The 17,307-nt window shown below is 41.6% G+C and overlaps 1 protein-coding gene across 1 annotated transcript; it reads left to right on the top strand.

Annotated features, from left to right (window-relative positions):
• Nucleotides 1-945: 945 nt before the first annotated feature.
• RAP2A (RAP2A, member of RAS oncogene family) lies at nt 946-16,607 on the top strand. The gene is made up of 2 exons (XM_058186804.1): nt 946-1,558; nt 11,027-16,607. The coding sequence occupies exons 1-2, from the start codon at nt 1,245-1,247 to the stop codon at nt 11,262-11,264; spliced, it is 552 nt and encodes a 183-aa protein (XP_058042787.1). The 5' UTR covers nt 946-1,244; the 3' UTR covers nt 11,265-16,607.
• Nucleotides 16,608-17,307: the final 700 nt, after the last annotated feature.

Below are 17,307 nucleotides of genomic sequence, written 5' to 3'. Positions count from 1 at the left end.
ATAAGCACAAACGTGCCTAGCCTACCGTTCCTGTCCTATTGTTTCTTTCCCTATATATATATGCTTACACTTCCTTGTTACTCCTCATATATATGTTTATATATTATATAATCTTTTTGTGTTATGCTTGTGCATATTGTTATGACAAAATTAAATAAAAAAAATAAAATAGCGTCGTTTTGACAGTAGGAGTTGAAACAGTTTATGTCCAGGATGTGAGGGATCAGTAAATATTTTCACAGCCCTCTTTTTGACTCTTGCAATATACAGGCCCTCAATGGAAGGAAGGTTGGTAGCAATTTTTTTTCTGCAGTTCTAATTATTCTAATTAAAGCACTGTGAAGCGGTATATAAGTCTAAGTGTTATTCCTATTGAGGGAAGAAAGGTCCCACTTTAAAGAAAGCTTGCTATTTCCCTCAGGGAGTCGGAACACCAGTCTCTCCCATTCCCGAGCGAGAGCAAAGCGTGACGTTTTAATTAACCGGGAACAAGGAGGGAATCCCAAAAGACGCTTTTATTGCCCCGCTCCCTCGCGTCCAGCAGCAGCAAGCAGCATCCGCCGTCGTCCCCGTCTTGCTGATTGGCCTGCTCGGTTACATGCCGCTGAGGGGAATGCCCTTCTCGACAGGGAGGCCTTTGAAACTACGGGCCTCGAAACTTGCCCTGGCCTACGGGGGAAGAAAAAGGCGGGTCTTCTGTTTCCTAGGCTACAAGGAGAAAGAGCGGCGGCGAAGGGCGGAGAAGCAGAGGGGGGCGGGGAAGTAAAAGCGAGCGAGAGAGAGAGAGAGAGAGAAGGAAAAGAAAGGAAGGTAGAAAGAAGGGGAGTGTGTCGCTCAGCTTCTCCGGCAGCGCCCATTGGTGGAGACGAATCCGTTTCAACCACGTGACGGAACGCCCAGCTTCGTTCCGATTGGCAGTTCCCTCGGTTACGGGCTATGAGGGGGCGGGAGGTTCTGCCTCCTGGCAGCGCCAGCAGCAGTAGTGCCGCCGCCGCCGCCGCGTTCGCTGTGGTCCCTTGAAGGCGGCTCCGGCCATCGGCGAGCATCGCCTGGAGCCAGCGGCGGCCGAAGCGCTCCCTTCCCTTTTGATTCCCTTCCGCCCTTTGATTCCCCTCGTCGTTTAAAGCCATGGCGGCGGCGGCGGAAGATGCGGTGGCGGCGGCGGCAGTGGCGGCGGCGGCAGCCGGGTGACGCCCGAGGCGGCGGATGAGCGGCGGCCGACCGAGTTCTGGCGTGGGAAGAGGATGCGGGAGTACAAGGTGGTGGTGCTGGGCTCGGGCGGGGTGGGCAAATCGGCGCTCACCGTGCAGTTCGTGACGGGCACTTTCATCGAGAAGTACGACCCCACCATCGAAGACTTCTACCGCAAGGAGATCGAGGTAGACGCCTCGCCGTCGGTGCTGGAGATCCTCGACACAGCCGGCACCGAGCAGTTCGCCTCCATGCGGGATCTGTACATCAAGAACGGGCAGGGCTTCATCTTAGTCTACAGCCTGGTCAACCAGCAGAGCTTCCAGGACATCCGCCCCATGCGCGACCAGATCATCCGCGTCAAGAGGTGATGGGGGCGGGCGGGGGTGGGTGGGTGGGTGATGGGATGGGAGAGACCCCCCCTCCCCCCCGCCTTTCACCCAGAGAGGGATCCCTGCTTCTTTCCCTCTTAATACTCCACCCAAAATCCCGCCCCCCTCCTTCCTTTGGGATCCCGGTGGTTTCCCAGAAGCCTTGCCTGCTTTGCAGAAAGCGTGGACCCATCATCCTTCCCTCCTCCTGATATGGCTCGGTTTCTGCAACTCCCATCTGCTTTTCCCATGTATGAATCTCTCTCTCTCTCTCTCTCTCTCTCTCTCTCTCACACACACACACACACACACACACACACACACACACACAGACAGCTCAGTTTCCCAGAAGCCTTGTCTGCTTTGCAGAAAGTATGGTATGGACCCATCATCCTTCCCTGCTCCTGATGCAACTCCCATCTGCTTTTCTCCTGTATGAATATCTCTCTCTCTGTTTCTCTCTGTCTCTCTCTGTCTCTGTCTCTCTCTCACACACACACACATACCCCTCAGTTTCCCAGAAGCCTTGCCTGCTTTACAGAAAGTGTGGACCCATCATCCTTCCCTCCTGATATGGCTCGGTTTCTGCAACTCCCATCTGCTTTTCCCATGTATGAATATCACACACACACACACACACACACACACACACACACACACACACAGAGACAGCTCAGTTTCCCAGAAGCCTTGTCTGCTTTGCAGAAAGTATGGTATGGACCCATCATCCTTCCCTGCTCCTGATGCAACTCCCATCTGCTTTTCTCCTGTATGAATCTCTCTCTCTCTCTCTCTCTCTCTCTCTCTCTCTCACTCACACACACACACACACCCCTCAGTTTCCCAGAAGGCTTGTCTGCTTTGCAGAAAACATGGACCCATCATCCTTCCCTGCTCCTGATAAGGCTTGTTTCTGCAAATCCCATCTGCTTTCCCACTATATGAATTTTCACACACACACACTTGCAGTTCAGTTGCTTTGTGGAATAGTTCCTCTTATTCCTCCATATATCCAAATGTTCTGCCTGGGCAAATGCCTCTGTGATGTAAGCCCCATTGATTCAGCCTCATTCTGACTCATGCCTGCTTTCATCCATCCGTCTCTGCCTGCAGCTCTTCTTCTTTGAATGCTGCAGAGAGACTGGCCAATAGCCTCTTGCAGAGATCTGACACCTCGGAATCACTATTGTCTAATCCATATCTGTGTTATCCAAATGTGCTGCCATTCACATTGAGCAAATCGATCTTGTCATTCTTTTTTATCTTACGGTTATTCATCCACGGAGCGCCTTGGAGCGCCTTGCATCCATCGCTCTCTGTCCTCTCTGCCCTTGTGTATATTTAATTCTTTTTACACACACACAGAGCTTTCAGTTCCTCCTTCCATCTACTTCCGGTGCTCTGTATGGTATCTCCATCAGCCTACACAACCTCTGCAACATGCCCCTAAGAGTGCTGTATATATGATGTGTGTGTGTATTTATCTATATTGTATTACATTACATTCCTCCCCACATATTGTTTCTCAACACCTCTTTCAGGTTGTTTTGATGTATGAATTTTAAACAATCTTAATTTTTCTGGTCCATAGATCTTGACATCTGTACTGCACTCTCTGTTCCTGTGTTTGTCATCTGTTCACACGGATGTGTGAATACAGGAATGATTTTATCTTCACATTAAACCAGTTGTTTTGGATTTTTCTTTTTCTACAGCTGAATACAATTTTAAAAGTTGTAAAAATGAATTAAGCATCAAAACTACTGTTAATTTCAGAACAAATGATTTAATGGGGTGCTGAAATCCTCAAGGTATTGAACCTGAAATTATGGTCATAAATCATTGTGGTTTAGCAGGTCATTCATTACATGACTGGAGCTGATCTTTATGCCACTTTTTTGTGGTATCATTAAGTGAATGCTGTATTATTAAGAAAACCCATTGTACCCAATGTGTGGTTTTTGCTGGAAATTGGCAAAAAAAATAAACAATTGCAGTCATATAACTGCAGTTCCTTGCAAACTACTTTAAATGTGAGGCAGTTGCCAAGCATCCAAAAAGCTATTTACGTGACTGTGTGTGGCCATGATAACTTTAAATCGTATTATAAGTAGATTTTGTTCGATGTAACTTAGAAGCAACCAATGATAAGTTGAGACTATATCATTCTGAACAAATGTCTGTCCAGTCTCTTCTTGAAAATGCCAGTGATGGAGCACCCACAATTTTTGGAGGTAATCCATGGAACAGCTTACTTCCAGAAATTGTGGATGTTCCATTACTGAGGTTTTCAAGAAGAGACTAGACAGCCATTTGTTTAGAATGATATAAGGTCTCCTGCTTGAGTAGGGAGTTGGACTAGAGACCCTCCAAGGTATGTTCTATATAAAGGGTTTGTCAGGCAGAGTACTGTATTTCAAGTAACAGAATCTTTTCAAAAATTCTCCAGTTTCGATTTATGCTTTCTCTTGGATGTACCTGTGGACATCAATTCGCTTTACTAATGTTTCTAGATTAATAAAGTTGTGTCAAAGTTCATCTGGAATTTGCAGCCTGAACTGTGATACTAACCAGCCTATTTTTAGAATAGGTTTTTTTTTTAAAAAATCAAAGTTTTATACAACAGGGTCACTGCCTTTTTAAAGACTGCTTTCAAAAAACAGGAAAGGTACTTTTTAAAAGATAGTGAAAATGGTTTCCTAAGTATAAAGTCAGAAACTAAAAGCAATAGAGAAATGAGAGACTTTTAGGAAATACAGCTTATCTCAAAGGTGCTTTTTCAAAAAGAAGCTGGACTGTTTTTTCCTTGAGGAAGATGTTTAGCTTCTGATCCAAGACGCTTCATTGGTTCGGACAGGATGGCGGGGGCGATGGAAGGATTAGTTCTGACAGGATGGGGTAGTAGTAGAAGGATGATATTTCTTTGCAGTCATCTGGTTGTTAGTAAATTATTCTTCCACTCACTCCCCACTCCCCGCCATCCTGCCAGAACTAATGAAGCTTCTTGGATGAGAAGCAAAATGTCTTCCTCAAAGAAAAAACTGTCCCGTTGCCTTATGAAAAAGCACCTTTGAGACAACTCTGGCCTGGATGACTGAGATTCTCCACAGACAAGGTACAGGCTAGTTCAGGGGTCTCCAACCTTTCAGGCCTCAAGGACCACTAAATTCATAATTTTAAATCCCGCGGACCACTAATATGATCTGCCTAATGACCAGCTGGGTGGGGGTGGCTAGGTGGTTATGTGACTGAATGAGCGTGGCCAACTCAATGTCCCTCATGTCGAGGGGCACTTTGCCAGCCTCTACTCACCCCTCCCCAGCTACTCCTCGCCTGCCCGCCCAGGCTCTTTAGGGCCCCAACAGGAAGCAGTTGTTGGAACTAAGTAGCCACCACGAGAAAGAGTTGGCAAAACAGCTGGCTCAGTTCAAATTAGATCTGACTGAGAAGGAGGCTCAGCAGAAGGGGAGATTCTCTGCAGCAACACAAACGTTCATTGTATATATCTCACCCAGGGGCTGTAGTTTGGAGACCTTGATTTAGTGCAGTATAAAAAATGCAGATAATTTTTCTGTGGACCACCAAAATTTTCTTGTGGACCACCAGTGATCCATGGACCACTGGTTGGTGACCGCTGGGCTAGTTCATTGAAAACCTACTATATAACCTGACTTTATAACATACTATAAAGATAAGAACCAAGATTAAATTCTGTAATAAAAAGATAGGGATGACCCTACATTGCATAATTACAATTTTTATCTCTAAGGAATATGAAACTGGTAAAGTAGTCCCACTTATCCAACCTTATGTGTCCTAGAACAGGGGACCCCCACCTGTGGACTGCGGCCCATTACCAAGCCATGGCATACTTCTAACTGGGCCATGGGCTGGTGCTTGCATGTAGCCTGACTCACATGGGCGGATGCCAGCGTTCACAGCCCCACTCACGCAAGTGATGGGTGCACTGCCGTCGCTCGCAACCCCACTCCTAGAAGCAGCGGGCGCTGGCACTCAGCTTCACCACTCACACAAATGAAGCTTTGCGCGCACCTGCTTCTGGCACAAAACCATCCCCTCTTCCCACCCCCCTGCACCAGGCTGCAAACATAGAAAGGTTGGGGAACACTGTCCTAGAATGCTAAAGCAGAATTTTCCCCAGTAGTATTTGGATAGGGGACCATTAGGAAATCCCAGCACTATAAAATAGATTGAATTTTTCTAAAGAAGTCCAGACGACAGAGGCAAAGTACTCCCATATTTTTGTAAAGAGAATTGCATCTATCCATGAGATGACAAGGAATTCAAATGGTCGTTCAGAAGAACATGGTGGTGGATATGCTGATAATTCATGCAATTGTAAAATGCTTATAGACAAGGATCAGTTGAACAGCTGAATAATTTTACTTGTTCTACAGCGGTACCTTGGTATTCAACTGTTTTGAATCTCATCGAATTTGGTACTCAGTGCCTTTTGATGCGAAAATTTTCCCAATACTCATCATTTGTCTGGTACTCAACGCACAAGCTAGAGCTTGTTGGTGTTGGCATCTTTGTGACTCACTACCTTATTCCTTGTGGGAAAAACTTGTTTGGTACTCATCCTGCCTCCCGGAACCAATTAACAGTGAATACCGAGGTACCACTGTACTGTAAATGAAGAAAACCACAGTAAACGCTGAGGCAGTGGATTTGTATGCTCTGTTCAGAGTTGTTTCTGCATCTTATTTAAGAAAACTTTGTAACTATAACACAGTATTATACTGAATTAGGGCAGCCTGCCATCAGTTACCCTCGCTGCTTGTTCTCTGAGTTGCAGCTCCAGCTTTTGTGGGGAACCCCAAGTTTGGAAATGCTAAAAAAAAAATTTCTTTGCTACGTTTTGTATGAAAAGCAGAAAAAGAAGATGCAGAGTGATAATTTAGTGTATAATACAGGATGTGCTTCCCATGCTCCCAGACTTTGATGTAGAAGCATTATTACAGGTAGACAAATAATCTGGGAAGAAACTCGGTGCCTTTGCTTAAGGAGTTGCACATGTCTCAAATTCCCTGAATCCTTGTCTTCAAAGCAGTGATTTGGCTTAACACCATGAAAGAGAAAAGTCTGCATGTTTTATTTGCGGAATTCAGAATAACTGAGTTGGAAGGTCTTTCCCTGGTCAAGCAGGAGACCATATACCATGTCGGGCAAATGGTTGTCTAATCTCTTGTTGAAAATGTCCAGTGATGGAGCACCCACAACTTCTGAGGGCAAGCCTAAGTTCCTCAATTAAATCAGTTTCTCTGACCAACGGGAAATTTCTCCTTAATTCTAGTTGGATCGCACTTTGTTAAGATTCCATCCATTGTCTTCTTGTCTTGCCCTCAAATGCTTTGGAGCAAGGGTCTCCAACCCTGGCAACTTTAAGCCTGGCGGACTTCAGCTCCCAGAATTCCCCAGCCAGTTTTGCAAAGCTGGCTGGGGAATTCTGGGAGTTGAAATCCGCCAGGCTTAAAGTTGCCAGGATTGGAGACTCCTGCTTTGGTTCTCCTTATCCTGTTTTACTTTCACACAGATCAGTGAGGTTTTTTTAGGCTCCTCCAAGGAGCTTCATGATTGGGTGGGTCTTAAATCGAAATTCGTTATCATAGTGCAAAGAGTGATGGTTAAGAAAAAAATACTTGAGGGAAATATCCTAATTAACATAGACATTTGATCCTGCAGTTTTTATTTCTGGACGTCCCAAAATTTCTGTTTGTTTTTTCAAAATGTTATACAATATGCATTTGAACATTTTATCTCATTTGAGTTAAACAGAATCAGAATTACTTAATCTTGAATTTTTATTATATCCGTGTTGCTTCAATCTGTGATAGATGGGATTGGACATGTATTTTTCTCTCAACATGCATAAGTTTAGCTGGGATATGCAAAAATCTTTAGGTTCTTGACAATCTAGAGTTAGCAGGGTATAATCAGTCACATAATGTGGGGGATACTGTAGGAGGAAGGCTGTATTAATCTGTGGTAGCAAAATGTTAGGGAAAAACACTCTAGCATTTTTTCCAGCATGTTTTATTAAAAGGCATAAGCCTTTGTGAGCTGCAGCCTTTCGATAGGTGGAAAGGTTGCTGCCAACCCCTCCTGGTCATAGGGAAGAATGCAGATAATATGAAAAGGATTAAACATTTTGTTTTTCTAGTTTGGTTGACATACATGTAATCCAACACAGGACAGGTAACAGCATCAGAAGCTGAGAGAACGGCAAATATTGTTCCTTTCTTCAAAACTGAGTAAGTGTATTTGACAAGAAATTCTGGTCAAAACTCTGAATCAATATATTAAGCTGACCGTAAAGCAGGGGTCCTCGAGCTGCGGCCTACTACCCGGCCATGGCCTATTCAGAATCAGGCCTTGCGAATGGTGAGCTAGCTTGACTTGTGTGAGCAGCAGGCCACCACGACTTGTGCAAGTCAAGCTGTGTGCACGTGTGTGCGCACCAGCCCACTAAGACGAGCTGCGGTGCATGCACGCGCTGGCCTGCCACTCATGCAACCCGGTTTCTCTCTCCACCCCCCAGATGGGCCTCCAAGCCACAAAGGCTTGGGGACTGCTTTCATAAAGGACTAGTTCTAGATGGGAAAAATGCCCACAATCTTGACATGGTTGTTTTAATAGCAGGAAATACTAATCAGCCAAAGGCATGAGCTACAAGCAGACTTTTCCAAGTAGTTAATAAAGTTACTGAGGACTCATCTTCGTCAGTCTGATGTGGTAGCTGGGGCATCATCTAGCTATTTTATCCAAGATTTCTTTTGGCCTATCGATTCTGAGGAAATGGGGAGGGTGCTCTTTGATTTGACCTGCGCTGCTTGTAGATCCGAGTCATGAATCTCCTGCTTCTGCATAGGGTGGCTAGAGGATGGCAATTAACATAGGAGGCTGTAAGTGCCTCTTTTGCAGATAGGGTGATGCTAACCTTTTTTTAGCCAGCCAGAAGGAACTAGAGAGTGGATCCCACGTGCAAGTAGGAAGATGTGCTCCTTTTACTTACTCAGAGGTGATGTAGTTTCTTGTCATACAATTAACAGTGGCCGCCTGTTTGCTTTTGCTTACCCTGAAAAACCATTGGTTGGTAGAAACTATCAATGACAACAGTAGCTCCTTCCCCTACCTCCATCAAGGAAGCCAGACAGCTGCCCAATCATTATCACTTCATCTTTATCCTGTAACGTGCCTCCTCTGTTGCACCAGCATGAAGATGGGAAACCCGAGAAATTCAAAATGAAGGGAAGGAAGGCAAACCCAGTTAGGTTGGTACAGGGCCTAGCTGAGCTGCTTAGATCTAGGAAAAGGCCACAGGAACTCCCAACTGCTGGGCAACAAGACACTTCGGTAGTTTGGCACACCCAGACTGGAAAGATAGTGCCTAGAACTGAATTTTATTCTCCTTTCACTGAGATTCTCTAAGAAAGCAACCAAGTTCAGAGAGAAGCCAAGGAGTCTGCAAATAAGATTTAGAGAAGACTGAGTCTCAGACCAAGAAAATCTTGGGATGATTCCCGTTCTTCTCCCACTTTGTAATCTTTGGAATATTTTGATTGCCATGCTTGAAGCAAAAGAAGAAGAAAGAACGGGCTTATTAGATAGGGAGGGTCAGTGCAGGAGGGAGGGAGGTAACATCCTGTTCAACCCCTATCTTCCTAATGTGGGGATGAACCCAAACCAGACTAGTGAGCAGGAACAGAAACTATGTGGCGCCTCAGAGATTCATCTAATGGTTCATTCAGACTATGAAGATCAAATTTTAGGGGAAGAACTTGAAGAGACCAGAAGTAGCCAACAAAGATATTCTACATCTAATAAGGTAGTGAAAATCAAATCTGTTAGGGTCTAGGACAATTGAACAATCTACCTTAATATGCCCACTTCATCTCGAGACTCCCACCGTAGATAAGCCAACACGGTCATTCATACTCGGCTAACTCCTCTCCCACTACTGGTCCGCCAGCGCTCTACCCTACCCCTTCATCCTGGGCGTTTCACAGAGGGATACTTTTCCATGGCCAATTGGCTGTGTGGGATATTTAAACGCACGTTAAGTGAATTGGGTCCCCCCGTTGACTTTGCTTGTCAGAAGGTTGCACAAGATGATCACATGACCTTGGGACACAGCAACGGCCATAAGTACGAACCCAGTTCCCAAGCGTCTGAATTTTGATCACATAACCACGGGGCGGCTACAAAGCTTGTAAGTGTGAAAAAGTCACAAGAAGGCTTGCTTGCCCTTAAAGCTAAATGATAATGGATGAATTCATACATTACAATTAATAAAAAATGAACAACTTGTATTATACTGTTGCCTGAACTATCTTCCATGGAATAAAGATGATTGTTGTATTTTAGATTGCACTACTGCGTATACAGTATATCAGACATTACACTTGTTTATTCAAAAACATTTACAAAAATTATAGAGATATTGGCAGTATTTTCTTCATTAGCTTATTCAAGCTTTTATACTAAGAGACATTATTTTGCTAGTTAGAACATTGAAACTGTTGATGATTGCAAAATTAGAATTCTAAAAAGATTCAGTGTTGTTTCATAGATTTTATGAAAATAATTGCAGTGATTCAGTCTGGTGTCTGTCTACTTTTTATCATGCTGCGATGTACAATACTTAAGCAATGCTCATGTATGCAAAATGGCAATTGCAGTAGCACTTAGAGCTCTCTCTGAGTGGTTACAAAGTCAGCATATTGCCCCCAACAATCTGGGTCCTCATTTTACCGACCTTGGAAGGATGGAAAGCTGAGTCAACCTTGAGCCGATGATAATCGAATTGCTGGCAGCCGGCAGTCAGCAGAAGTAGCCTGCAGTATTGCATTCTAACCACTGTGCCACCAGGGCTCAAATTAATATATTCTGTATGTGCCCTGGATTATGGATATTGAATTTCAGTATTTTGATTTCAGTATTGAAATGTGCAGGATAAGAGGTGTTTTTGTTCCATTCAATCAGATCCAATTCTCAGAGATTATCTGGATAGATCTGTCCAGTTTTCTTGGCCAGTTTTTCAGAAGTGGTTTGATACTGAATGATTTGATTGTTTGGGTTAACTTGGCTACTGAATGTGTCATGTTTTTAATGTGATTTTATAGGTTTTTTTTATTTGTATCTTCTTGGGGTTTTTTGTTTTTTGCTGATTTTTAAAAATTGTTGTAAATCACCCAGAGTCATGCATGTGAATAAATCAGTTTTTAGGGGCTGCAGAAAAATAATTCTGAGATTGAATACCTGCCTCTGGAGTAAAACTTTAATGATCTGTCCCCTAGTTTGAAGTTTATTAAATAAAACCTTTGTAGAAGACTATGCTGAAGACCACCCTAACAGATGAGAGCAGAGGCAATTTTGACTTGCTTTTAACTTTGCAAAGATGCCCAAAGACTTCAACTTTGTTTGTTTACCTCTAATTGCAGATATGAGAAGGTACCTGTAATCTTGGTTGGAAATAAAGTGGACTTGGAGAGTGAACGAGAAGTTTCATCCAGTGAAGGCAGAGCCCTGGCTGAAGAATGGGGTTGTCCTTTTATGGAGACATCTGCTAAAAGCAAAACCATGGTGGATGAGCTCTTTGCAGAGATTGTCAGACAAATGAACTATGCCTCTCAACCAGATAAAGATGACCCATGCTGCTCTGCATGTAATATACAATAGCATTCCAAGGATGGGATTGGACCTAATTTGCTGTATTTGGGTAAGGTGACAGAATAGACTATTTCACTCTGTGATTTAAAGTTGGTCAAAAATTCAAAGTGGAGTAGCACTGAACCTCCAAGTGAAAGATAAATATCGATCAGTTTAAGAAAAGAAAAAAAAAGAAATTGAAGAGCTTTATTTGCCTGCAGCACATCTTCTGCATGTTCTACTCTCTGGCTTAGCCAACAGATTACAGGGTGAGCACAATCCGTGCACATTGGCTTGTCAGGTAACAGCTACTTGCTTTAAATTAAGGAATTTTTTCGGTGAAAAGGAGCGCACCAGCAAAGATCTTTTGCACTCTGCCTATTCTGTACTGATAAGTAAAGATTTAACAAAAGGTATCTACTTACTGAATTTCAGGACTTTTATCACTTGTGGCCAAATCAGTCAAATATGCTAATTTTATTTTTGACGCAAGTGTTGATGAATTTATTGGCAAACTGATATACAGTTCTGTTATTTCCTTTACATTCATTACTTTCTGTGATCCCATAAATGCAAAAAGGAAAATGCTCCATCAGTACTTGAACGGAAAGAGAGAAGCTCTGGAAAACAAACAAACCAACAGCTTGTAAAGAGAACACTGAAACATTAAAATATGCTAAATATTCTTCATTGTTGCTCAGAAAATGGTGGATTGCTTCAGCTACTGTTCAGTCAAGATACCAAACCAGCCCTTGCTTTACAGAGCAGGAAATGCATTAATCTCTTTACTGATCCAGGAAGAAGCAACCATGATGGGGTAAAAAGAATTGTTTGGCCTTACTAATGAGGAACATTGCTAGCACATTAACAAGTACCACCTTGTAAGGAAAATGAAGCCATGTTGTTTTCAGACGTTCCTTTTTGCAGAAACCTCACAGGGGGCTGTAAAAGCATCCTATATTTTTAGTTTAAGGATACCAGTTTATTTTTTTGCCTTTAAGGGCTGTGTCTTGGATGTGATATACTAATTGAGCTATGGAATTTAATTTTGCCACTTTATTATATCTTTACTGTTGGCGATTCTGGTTAACTGTGTAGAATTACTTTGTCTCAGAAGGTGAATACAAAATATTTTAATTCCATGTGGGAATGAGAAAAGGATTTGTGTCTTCAATTGCCTAACATGCTAGTCAGGTGCTGCCATTAAAGTGATCCTGTTGCCCTGGTTATTGCTGTGACAAATAGTGAGTGAAAGCATTGTTTTAAAATGGTGGCTCAGCCTTTAATTTTAATTTAAATAGCAGTGAAATACTTACAATTTGCATGACTTAACAGCACCAATTATATCTATTATGTCTTACAATCAAGGAAGTTTCCAATCAGAAAGTCTAAAATGGAAATGGTGGAATGATAATGGACCTTGATGGATAAATTGGCCTTTAAAATACAATATCACTGAGCCTATGGTCCAAATGCTATCCTGAAAGATTGGTTTCTCAATCTTGTGAAGTAGTTCTGTAATTTCTTGTGTAGATGAGTGGAAAGGAATGTATGTTCTGTGTATGGGTGTGAGTGTGTTGGTGAGTGCAACTTTTTACAAATGCTGTAATGAACTTGAGTTCTGAGATTTTTGCCTTGATCAGCAGAAAAACAAACTGCAATCTAAAGGGTATCAAAAGCAAATGAATTTTTAAACGCCTTTTTTTAAAAAAAACCCAACACTTGGCCACTTTAAACCTTACACAGTAGAACACGTTTAATTTAGATTAGATCAATTTCTAACAATAATGATGGATGATTATTGGCTATACTTGCCTTTGTTCTTGAATTACTTTTCCCTCATAATTAAGAGAGCAAAGAGTTGTCATTTAAACAATGAGGTCCTGTATTAGAAATGTAATTCCTTCTCAAACCTCTTGCTCAGCTTTAAGAATTACTGAACCTTAATGCAGCTTTTATCGGCAACGTCCATGTATTAAGGTAAAAATTATGAATGATAATCTTTAAGTTCTTTTAGGAGAAACATTATGCAGCAGTATGTCAAAAAATAATTTCACTGATCAAATAAAAGTGGAATAAGCAGGTATAGAAGAGTGCTGAGTGCATCTTATACTGATTGATTCCAAAAAGAAGCTCTGTATTGCATGTCAGATTATTTGATGTAAAAAGAATGAGGAGCATAAATGGCATTTCTTTATTTTTGTCAAGGCGTTATTTTAATAGGAAGCTTTGAAAAAAAACAACCCACAGTTACTTTGTAGTAGTATGTAATCTTTGCTTACAGACTAACTAAACAATATACTTTCATACAAAAGTAGGTGATATGCTAATTCCAAGAAACAATTTATATTCAATTTAAATTCTGTCACTGAATAGTACAGTATATTTGACCAAAATGATATAAATCGGCAAGAGGGAATATCCGAGGCTATCAGTTATGGTTATGTGGATTCCCTCTCTCTCAAGTCATGTTTGTAGACCTACAGAGTTAGTAGCAGCTAAACTGGATTCCTAGTGCCAATGCAAGAGTGTGTTCTTTTGTCAATCCTTACTCTTCCCAATTTGTAACAGTGAGCAACTTTGTTGTTTTCTGACATCACTGTATTTGTAAAGATGATCTTGCCATTGGCTGTCCCAGAACACAGATTTTAAAAACTAGATCAAAACAGGCATATTAACCTTGGCCACAAGGTCATTCCGACACTATATATGCCACGATTCAAGCATACAGACAAGTAGCCTCTATATGTACTGGTGACATTTTCCAATTTATCTGGCCAGCAACATTACATACCTTGGGACTGCTTGTTGAGACGAACTGCCTGTATTGCATCCTTAGCAGATCCAGTAGACATAATTTGGGAAGGAGGACTAACATGCCTTAAAATATTATCAGTTCATCCAAAGACCCGATATTCTTTGTGTAGAGCTTTGTATTTTTCTGCAGCGGTGAGTCCCTCTTTTCCTTTGAAACTGGTTGAACAACTCCAATATCTATTCAGAATGCTTTTGTAAGATGATTCAGCACACATGGAAATATCGATAGCCGTTTCTGAGGAATTTCTCATTTGGTGGTACCAACAATAAATGCAGGTAGCCCTCGACTCACGACTGTAATTGAACCCATATTTTTGTTGTTGCTGGGTGAGACATTTATGTGGGTTTTGTCCCATTTTACGCCTTTTCTTGCCACAGTTGTTAAGCGAATCATTGCCGTTGTTAAATTAATAACCCAGTTGTTAAGTGAATCTGGCTTCCCCATTGATTTTGCTTGTCAGAAGGTGTTCACATGATACAGGGACACTGCAGCCGTCCGTCATAAGCATGAACCAGTTGCCAACCATCCAAATCCTGATCCTGTCGCCATGAGGATGCTGTAATGGTCATAAGTGTGAAAAATGGTCGAAGGTCACTTTTTTCAGTGATGTTACTCCGAATGGTCACTAAATGAACTGTTGTAAGTCAAGGACTACCTGTACCGTATATCCCTTTATTTAAAAATTGGCATTTTTTTTTTGTCAGCAAACATGCTAGTATTTTCTATGTCATGTATGCCGCTTAAAGGTTTAGGATGAGGTGACGCATGGTCTTCAATATAACTGAAATAACTCCACAATAAAGCAGATTTGGCAACTTCGGGATTTTATTGTGAATCTTTCCTTTCTGAGTTTTCAATCAGGTTTTAAAAAGGGATTGCAGTGTGTTTTTGCAAATGTGACCATTGACAATTTGTCATTTCTAGAGTTGAATAAGTATCTTTAACAATTGACTGTGGACCTCTGTTACAACTGATAAATGGGAAGAAAATACTACATTTTATAAGTTATCAGTTGTTTAAATCAAACTATTTCAAAATAAAACAAATTGTACATAGAACTCAATGCAAACTCAGCAGTTGTATCTGAAGTTAAATTATTTTAACAAATAAATTTATTTAATGAAATGTCTGTGGGCTTGTCTTCTCGTATTCCTTTTTATTCAAGAATAAAGCAAAAACCTAACTAGATTCTTCACGTATTCCAAATTTAGATCTCCTTCATTAGAATGCCTCCTTTAAAAAGGAACATATTTGTCAGATTGTTAGTGAAGAAAGTTTGCCCTGATAATGATTCACTATTGCGTTGTTATCATGGCAATACTGCTGAACTCCGTCATATGAATTACAGGTAGCAGTAAATACTGTACTAGATAGTTTTGGTTCTTAAGTAATGCAAGTCCTCTGATGCCAAAGACAGCTGTGGGAACTGTATATTCCCCAGCTAGGGCTGCAAAGATTGACAGATGTAGCTAATTGTATGCAGCCATCAGCTGGTCTTACATTTGATAATTGACTCCATTCATTCAGTCAGTCAGTTTTGGCCCAAGTCCCTTTGGAGGGCTCTAAGTAGCTTTGCTTCCATGTATTGATGTGTGTGTTGCAAACAAAAGTAGCTGTATAGAGCAGTATAGACCAAATTTTCTTGTTTGTCCTCCCCCTCCCTCTTTTCACGAATAAATTTACATCTCTATGAAGTTTTCAATAGTGCTGGTCTTTTAAAATGTTTCTTCATGTAGCATATATTGAAGAAGATAAAAAAATTTACAGAATAAATGAAGGACAATTATACAATGAGTTCAACTTTTCTCTCTTAGGCAATACAGAAGAATCCTAAAATTGGAGAATAGGCCTGTAAAAAGTTCCCATGTCAGGATTTGTATTTGTATTTAAAGCATTAATACCTTTTCCTTAGCTAAAAGTATAAGGATGATGCTGAAATAGGAACTAGATAGTGGCTACTCTCAGGCTTATATCTAACACAGGATTTTCCTCCACATTGTGTGTGTGTGTGTGTGTGCGCACACCAAGCTTTAAGAACAGATCACAGCTGTTGTCTTCAGTGACCCCTGAGATTGTCAAAATACCAATATAACAAAAAATTTACCAAATAGAAAATAAATGATACCCACACCAAGGATTTTGGAAAAAGAATCACAGAAACAAGCACATTACATTATGCTGTAATTTTGGGTAAAGTGCCAGGACTTCAGAGCTCTTCGAAGAGCAGAGTGGAGCCATTCAGATCTGGGGGTGGGGGTGGGATACTTATTTCCAAAGAGCAGGCACTGATACCGAGAAGGAAAATTTAGGGGGGTCCTGAGATATGACATTGTTGAAGGAATCAAGCACCTCAGTCCTAAGAGATTGATTCAGTCGAGCAGGTTCTATGAGAGATGGGCAGTCCCTGAATAATCTTGCCCGATGTCATGTAGGACTTTATAATACCTTGAATAATTTGGAAACAAACTAGCAACTCATGAAACAGCCCCCGTATAGAAGTCATTTTGGCTCCCACTTGTGTCCCAGGGATGGGATGGAAAGCGAGGGAGTGGACTTGAGGGGTATATTAGAACAGGGGTCTTCAACCTTGGCAACTTTTAAGACTTGTGGACTTCAACTACTAGAATTCCTCAGCCAGCTTTGCTGCTGAGGAATTCTGGTAGCTGAAGTCCACAAGTCTTAAAGTTGCCAAGGTTGAAGACCCCTGTACTAGAAGACACACCCTGACCTGTTGTGTTATTGTTATGGTTATTGTTAACTGCAAAATTAAGTTCTATAGCTCCTTTTCGCTCACAGCTCACAAAAGCTGACTCATTTAGGAAACTAGACTAACACAACTTTCCTACAATTTGATTACAGGTACTCATTAACTTATAACCATTCATTTAGTGACTCATCAAAGTTACAATGGGATTGAAAAATGTGATTTACGAGTTTTTCACACATATGGGAGTTGCAACATCCCAGTGGTCACATAATCAAAATTCAGACACTTGGCAACTGGTTCATATTTACGATGGTTGCAGTGTCCTGGGGTCATGTGATCCCCAAATCTTCTTTCTTTTGCCATTCACAGCAGGATAGCCTGAGTGGGTTAAGTAATTTTCAGAAATATCTGGGCAGGTGCAAAGTTCCTTCTTCTCGCTTCTCTAAAACCCATCTAGGATTTCCTTCAATAAAGGTTATATTTCTTGCTCAGATCCATACTGTAGTTTAGATATGTAGATAACACCATTTGGTACAGCAGCCTATAAC

The sequence above is a fragment of the Ahaetulla prasina genome, chromosome 5 (assembly GCF_028640845.1).
Source record: "Ahaetulla prasina isolate Xishuangbanna chromosome 5, ASM2864084v1, whole genome shotgun sequence".
Lineage (NCBI taxonomy): Eukaryota > Metazoa > Chordata > Lepidosauria > Squamata > Colubridae > Ahaetulla > Ahaetulla prasina.
This window is presented reverse-complemented; position numbering and strand designations above follow the sequence as displayed.

Excerpts from the sequence above, each read along its gene's own strand:
- RAP2A (XM_058186804.1), top strand. The coding sequence starts at position 1,245 with ATGCGGGAGTACAAGGTGGTGGTGCTGGGCTCGGGCGGGGTGGGCAAA. Across the intron at positions 1,559-11,026 it reads CAGATCATCCGCGTCAAGAG|ATATGAGAAGGTACCTGTAA; the intron begins GTGATGGGGGCG and ends CTCTAATTGCAG.